The sequence below is a fragment of the Helicoverpa armigera genome, chromosome 3, assembly GCF_030705265.1.
Source record: "Helicoverpa armigera isolate CAAS_96S chromosome 3, ASM3070526v1, whole genome shotgun sequence".
In the NCBI taxonomy this organism is placed as follows: Eukaryota; Metazoa; Arthropoda; class Insecta; order Lepidoptera; family Noctuidae; genus Helicoverpa; species Helicoverpa armigera.
The window spans coordinates 7583223-7590643 of NC_087122.1; the positions used below are offsets into that span (position 1 = coordinate 7583223).

Below are 7421 nucleotides of genomic sequence, written 5' to 3' on the forward strand. Positions count from 1 at the left end.
TTAGTGATAAATGTTAAAATTAACCACATGAAAAATGGTGAGGAGGGTTTAAGCTATCTAAAAAGTCAAATTATTGCCGCGTTGAAGCTCTCCATAACTCCACAGGTATCGGGTACTAAGCGATGATTTAGCTGAAAGGGAGTCAAGAATTCAAAATTATTGGCCAAACGTATGTTTCTTAAGAAATGAGCAGATAGCCAATTATTGTTATGATTTAAGCAGGAAAGTGCTGTAGATGCTAGAAAATCTCGGTGCAGGCAAGTTTATTTAATAAAATGTCAGTGGGATGAAAACACGCTTTCGAACGCTCAGACTCATAGATCTTCGGAGGTTTACGGAGTTTCCTAAGAGACGAGGATGTTTGAAAATCAGTGATTACGAGACCTTAAGACATCGTGCTCATAGTCTATGCACTATTTTCTGTATTTAGTAGAATTTCAAGACTTTTAAAAATGTCAAAGTCCGAAAGGAGACGAGTTGTGATCGGCACTGCTTACTTTAAATTGGTTTTGTCGCAGCCCAATGTATTGATACTCCTCTAAATAGTGTTTCATTATGTAAAAGCGATATTTTAAAACACGTGGGTACAATATCTTAACAGTAGAACGCTTTACACTAAAATACCGAAACTCTTAACATTGCCATCAATCATCAGTATAGCCCATTTAGAGCAGGTAAAAATTTTATGAAATACGCATAGTTTTTCAGAAATGTTTTGATCTAACAAAAAGGTACATTAATCATTAATTAAAACTGCATTATCAGTTTTCTGAAAATCACTTCAAAAACTTTTCAAAACTCCGACGAACTTTCTGCCAGCAATTAGTCCAAAACAAGGTTTAACCAATTTCTTAGCAATTGTACAAAATTCAAATTTAGAATACATTCTCACGAATGCTCGGTTAACTCTTTTGATGCTAGAAACATACTCCAATCATTAAAACCCTTTGAAATACACCTAAAGTCCTTAAAACTAAGATTTCGCATAGGTGCCCGCTTTTTTTGCAAAAGAGTGTATGTAGAATTGTAGATGTTCCGGAAAAGTTGAGTACCTATATAATAATAAACTAGGTAGAGTGGATAAAGCACTAAAATTATTTTACCTGTTTACAGTGTTTTTATTAAAACGAAAAATAATACAAGAGAAATAGTAAATTTTCATATAAACATCCTTTAACTTTAAAAAAAATGTTGGCGCCTTTGAATAAAACTGCCGTAATATATTTTCACATTTAATTAAATGGTAATATTTGCTCTTATAAACAAATAGGAACTTGACTCTACATAACGCATATGCATAACTAATAGACATGATAGAAATTAACGTTTAAAATCATTGTATATCGTAATTAGGTAAGTATTTAGTTAATGCACTTATAGTCGGGGAGTATACAAATCCATAAAATGTTAAGGAAAAAAGTTGTCCGATCTAAAACGTGACCGCAGCATGTCCCACAGTTCGAATTGCCACGCTAGGACCCCTAGCCATTAGTCCCTCCTGTAATACTTATGTACCGGACATCCCAGCCTTGCTCGCAATTTTGTAGCGGGATTCGCTCTCTCCCTTGTACCTACTCTATAGTTAGATCAGTTGTCATACCAACAGAAAAGTGTCACGATCCCCAATAACAGCCAGATTTGTCTAGGAATTTGGAAGGCACTTTGAGTATTGATAGCTAAGCTCTAGAAGACACAGTTCTGGTCGATATCTTCAACCGGTTGACAGTTTCTGTGGTAATATTTTATATCCTGTCGCCTTTTTAAATCCTACTTCTTGTTAGGATGTATGACTCTTTCACTCAAAAACGACTTATTCGATTTGGATGAAACTTTGTTATACAGATTAATAATCTGTAGTAGTAATAAAAAGTAGCCTAATTTAGGCTACTTTTTATTAGTTTTTGAGTTAATTAATACCTTATAAAAAACGCGTTCTCCATCTAAATTTGAGACCGCTGAATGATCTTGAAAATTGATCATGAAAATAATGATCGGACTTAATTTGATAGACAACATTAGATTAGGTAAAATTGGCTAACTGTCCGATTAAACAGTTTTGTTTGATTTCTGCAAACAATAGTTAATATCTTTTCAGTTACAACTGTGAATGAAGACTGCACGAATATAGTTATATAATATCAACCTGCTAATTCTATCCAATAATAAAAAAGGAGGTACCTAGATTATGATAGTTGGTTTCACCGTTAAGCTTATTCAGATTCCAGTAGCGCTTCTTATCCTCGTGGAATGCCGTGAAACTTACACCAACAATAATATATTTTATTTTGTTATGAATGAAAAATGTTGCATATGAGCTATGTAAGAAATATGCATATTAAAAATTTTAATTTTCAATGATGGCGCGCAGGCGACGGCTGCAACGTTCCAGGCAAAGCAGAAAATTATAAAGCACAGAAAAACACTGCGTTCAAAAACACGATGTGTGTTGGTAGACAGCTTTGTTAAATAGCTAAATTGTAAAAGGCTCTTATTTTTTGTTATCATAATGAATACTAATATATTGCATCATGATATTGCCATTAACAATTTGTGTAAACGTTTACAACAAATTAAAACGATTTCAGAACGAACGGAATGTCTTCTTCGTCGGCCATGTTTTGCACAACAACATCACGTCGCATAGTAAACGTCAACCATTCGTTTACGAATTTCGGAAAATATCCAAATATTAGCTTTTATTAAATCAATTTGTTTTTATTTTGCAATTTAATTAAATGTCAAAATGAATCGAGCTGAGGGGTTGGTGCAACGAAGAAACGTAAACGTAAATAAGGACAATGCAGAATTAAAGGAAAACCACGACGTCGATGATAAGAAAAATGATAAAAGTTATGATGACGGGGATTCAAAGGAAACACGATTGACACTAATGGAAGAAGTATTACTTTTAGGATTAAAGGACAAAGAGGTAAGGACTTTCTTCGGCCGATGTGAACGAAGTGATGAAATGAGAATGTCGTGATCATTCAATCTCATATGATGATGATTTCAGGGTTACACATCATTTTGGAATGATTGCATATCCAGCGGCTTGAGAGGATGTATTTTAATCGAACTTGGCCTGAGAGGCCGCGTAGAATTAGAACGAGCTGGTATGCGTAGAAAGGGATTGTTATCTAGAAAAGTAATAGTTAAATCAGGTAAGAGAAAGGTTTAATTAATCTTAATTGCTCATTATTTTTCTTCGTATTTTATGCATGTTATGATTATTTTATGAGAATTTAAAAAATATATATCTCAAAAGTTCATTGACTGCTGTATGTTAGACTCAGTGCTAGTAGTAAGGATGGAAAGTAGTTATTTTGTTCACAAAATAACTGATTATTGATTATATCATTAATGTTTTCTCAATTAGTCATGCAATCTGCCATCACTGCACATGAACTGTGTGTGATAATTCAAATTACATGGTTTGGGCTATTCCCATAAACACATTAGGATTTGTGTTATTTTAGCTTAGAATTCAAATGATGTTTAGTAAAAACTTAATTACAAAAAATATAACACTCCTGGGCACAATCGAGTAAATACAGGAGAATGTATTGTCTTTCTTTAATATATGTGAATATGTTGAGGAAATTAACATATCTATAGTAGTATTTTTTACAAAACCTGCTTTTGCAAATTCCTTTACAGATACGCCCACAGGTGATGTTTTGCTAGACGAGGCTTTGAAACACATGAAAGAGACAGAGCCACCAGAAACAGTGCAAAGTTGGATAGAATACCTAAGCGGTCAGTATCATTATGTGCATTAATGGCTATAATGTAGATGTGGAAGAATATACAGAGGGTGAATGTCAAAAAAAAATCCTCCTTTAAAATTGTATAGAGATGATATAATGTGTCTGGCGTGCAAGGTACTTTAAGATATTACATTACATAGTTCTCATCTGATGTACAATATAATGAATTTCAAGCTATCATTTCATAATTTTTTATTGCAATCAAGATCAGGCGTAGAAAAAGCTATAAAACCTAGACCAGTGTGTATTTCATAACTCATAAGTAAAACAAACTATTGCACTAGGCACTCATAGAGTGAGAGTGGTGTAATATAAACAATGGGTATATATAGACTGCATGCTATAGTCTTGTTAATGTTTGCCCTAGATTGAAACGGTAATGTCATAACATGTGGTGTGCGAACTTGTCTTGTGACTTTGAATAATTAATTAACTAACATAAATTCCAAACTTTCAGGTGAAACATGGAATCCCATGAAATTAAAATATCAACTGAAGAATGTCCGTGAAAGGCTGGCAAAAAATCTTGTTGAAAAAGGAGTTTTGACAACAGAAAAGCAGAACTTCTTGCTGTTTGATATGACTACTCATCCACTGACCGACAATGTCGTCAAATGTCGCTTGGTCAAAAAGGTAATAAAAAGGCACATTTTACTCATAGTTACTGTTATCAATTGAATATGATATATTGATAGTATTACTTCCTACAATTATAATAGAGTTGTTTACATGATTTGATAATAAATTTCCTTTTGGAATAATTGATTTTATGTGTAGATTTAAGATTAATTTTATATGTACTCTAACACATTAGTATCACACATTATATTGTGTAACCAAAAGTTGTCATTTTCTAAAATAAGTTTTTACTGATAATATGATGATTGATTAGAAAATAAGTTGACTATGTTGCTATAAACATATTTCCTCTTTGTAAAAGTGTCTGTTGCTGTTTTGAATACTATTTGCATTATGTTTCATAAAACACAAACAGGTGAATTTTTTCAAAACAACTTTTTTATGAATATGTAAGCAAAGTCAGTGTTGGAGTAAAAGTTATTCCAAACAAACAACAGGTATATAAGTATTAACGTTGACATGCATGGTTGCAGGTGCAGGAAGCGGCGCTGCGGCGCTCGATCACGGACGTGGCGCACGCGGACAAGCGGTCGCTGGCGCTGCTGATGCTGGCGCACTCGGCCGACGTGCTGGAGAACGCCTTCGCGCCGCTGTCGGACGAGGACTACGAGCTGGCCACGCGGCGTGTACGCGCGCTGCTAGATCTAGACTTCGAGGCCGAAGCCATGCGCCCAGATGCCTGCGAAATTATGTGGGCGGTGTTTGCGGCGTTCACTAAATAGCGGTAACGTGTGTCGTCATCACTGTTGGCAACTAGAAAATGGTAAATTTGTGTTGGATTAAAATAATACTTTTAGCCCATTTTGTAAAATCTAAAACGAATATAAATAAACATGATTCCCTTTAAAATATCAAGCATAGAAATTAATAATAATAACATGGCAATAGATTTTTTTTATAATAATGGTTTAAAGGGTTATTGAGAGTGTTACAGATAAAATGAATTTGTACAAATAAATCATACATGTATGTAATATTGTTAACTGTTTCAATTTCTTTACCAGTATTAAATTATTTCATTCAGATCATGAACACAAATATGGGAGGGTAGTATATTGAGAAATATCTATAATTGAAACTATACAACATTCATAGTCATTTAAAACATTGTCATATAATTATGATTTTATTTTCATATAAGTGTAGTTTCTAAAATTATTTTGTCTTATATATTAGCACAAAAGTTTGCCTTAACTTATTTGATGTCTAAATAGTTTCTGTTTAAGCTGGTACAGCTGGACGATTGCAGGATTTGCAATGATTGCTTTAAAGGATTTAATTTGCCATTTTGTATGTAAATGTCTATCGTCACAGGTGCTAGGAAGGGTAGGCGGGTTGATTTCAGACACTGATCTGAAGGGAGTGGGAATAGGGTAGACCTACTCACTGTGATATACAGCTGCAATAAAGTGTATTATCTGTTTATATTAAAAATGCCTTTAACTTACACATTAGTACATAAATTGCCTGCGACACTGTATAAGGCGAATATGTTATTCACGTGTTATTGGCACCAACTGTACTAGTTTACACAAGCTTGCGTATTATTTTGTATTGATATAGTGTAACGAAATGTTTGTTGAAATTTTTAATTAGTAGGTTTTTGTATATTTATGTATGTTGATCTGCTTTTCAGTAATAAATTGGATAACAGTTTATTAAATGTATATTTAAATTATATAATGTTCTTTATTACTAAATGTCCATAATTGATGTTATACATTTGTTTTAGTGTTTTGTTATACATTTTATAATTATTCAAATTGTGTCTGAAGTGTGAAATATAGTAAGTGCCCAGTAAAATTATTTGGATCTAGAACTAAAACTCGGAATGAAAGGTAATAAATAGAACATTTCTACACACCTTCATTTTACAATAATTTATACTTTCCCTCCATAGTTTCATAAGATCTCATGCACCCGTCGTGAGCTATAAGTTTGAAAGTTACATTAATATATCCCATGCTTCATATAAAATCCTGCTTCATATAAATTTGAAATTATGAGACATTATCGAAGGTTTAAGTAGAGATGAAGATATTTATAAGTTTGTTGCTTATAACCTTTCATTTCGCGTTATAACACTAATTTGACTGGGCTATCTGCAAAGTTCTTTCTAGCATGAACGAAGAGAGTGCATGTTTTGTGGACACTTAATTAATGATAAATATGATAATATTCAGGGATAAATTTTATATGTGGAATAAATTATTGTGTTTGTGCTAAACGAATCACTAACATGTGGATTATTTTAGTGTCAAATGTACGAAAATTCTACCACTGGGATCGAAATGAAGTTATTTGCGCATAGAAAGGTTAGCACGCGAGGTTAGTTCCCCAGTTTACTTTTAAGTCGATAGCTCTTTTGTTTTATCATAATTTTAATTAAACTTTAGTTATACATGATTATAATATACCTAATAACGTGTGAAACATTTTAATTGTGCTTGCCATAAATGAAGCAATAGTGTAATTACAGCTCATTTGTGACAAGTGTCTAATGTAAAATTTGCCTGTTCCAATTGATTAAACTGAATACCATTTCCTGCGGGAAGTATAACAAAATCATACAAATGTGACACAGACGCGCCTTTATTTATTGGCTATCTTGTTTGCGTTTGTACTTTTGAGGTTCCCAATCAATGAAGGGTGAGGTAACTCGAAGGTACGTTGAGACAGGAATAAATTACTGATCACTACACAATGTTTATATACATTTTTTGATGATACGATGTATGGTTTACATGCGATTCTTATAATCAAGTTTAGTATATAAGTTACTATTTAGATTTGGGTTTGTATATAAATAACGGTATTATTTTGGTTTGTATATTACCATAAAGCCGCAACTATAAAAGTTGAGAAGAAATTCAAAAGTGATGGAGACATGTATAAAATTAAGGTAAATAACTATGTATCATACACATACTATAGTATTTAGAAAATTACTCAAATATATTCCTTAGTAAATATTATAAGCACTTTTTACTTGAAGTACGTCGTACACGAAAGTTG

General features: G+C 32.8%; 1 protein-coding gene across 1 annotated transcript; it reads left to right on the top strand.

Annotated features, from left to right (window-relative positions):
• The first annotated feature begins 2602 nt into the window (after nucleotides 1-2602).
• LOC110375115 (Golgi phosphoprotein 3 homolog sauron) lies at nucleotides 2603-7384 on the top strand. Its single transcript, XM_021333099.3, has 5 exons — nucleotides 2603-2929; nucleotides 3014-3161; nucleotides 3658-3756; nucleotides 4225-4400; nucleotides 4880-7384. Exons 1-5 carry the CDS (start codon nucleotides 2744-2746, stop codon nucleotides 5126-5128), a joined length of 858 nt encoding a protein of 285 aa, XP_021188774.1. The 5' UTR covers nucleotides 2603-2743; the 3' UTR covers nucleotides 5129-7384.
• Nucleotides 7385-7421: the final 37 nt, after the last annotated feature.

Coding starts and splice junctions, on each gene's coding strand:
- LOC110375115 (XM_021333099.3), top strand. CDS start 2,744: ATGAATCGAGCTGAGGGGTTGGTGCAACGAAGAAACGTAAACGTAAAT. Junction 2,930..3,013: donor TAGGATTAAAGGACAAAGAG/GTAAGGACTTTC, acceptor TGATGATTTCAG/GGTTACACATCATTTTGGAA. Junction 3,757..4,224: donor TTGGATAGAATACCTAAGCG/GTCAGTATCATT, acceptor CCAAACTTTCAG/GTGAAACATGGAATCCCATG.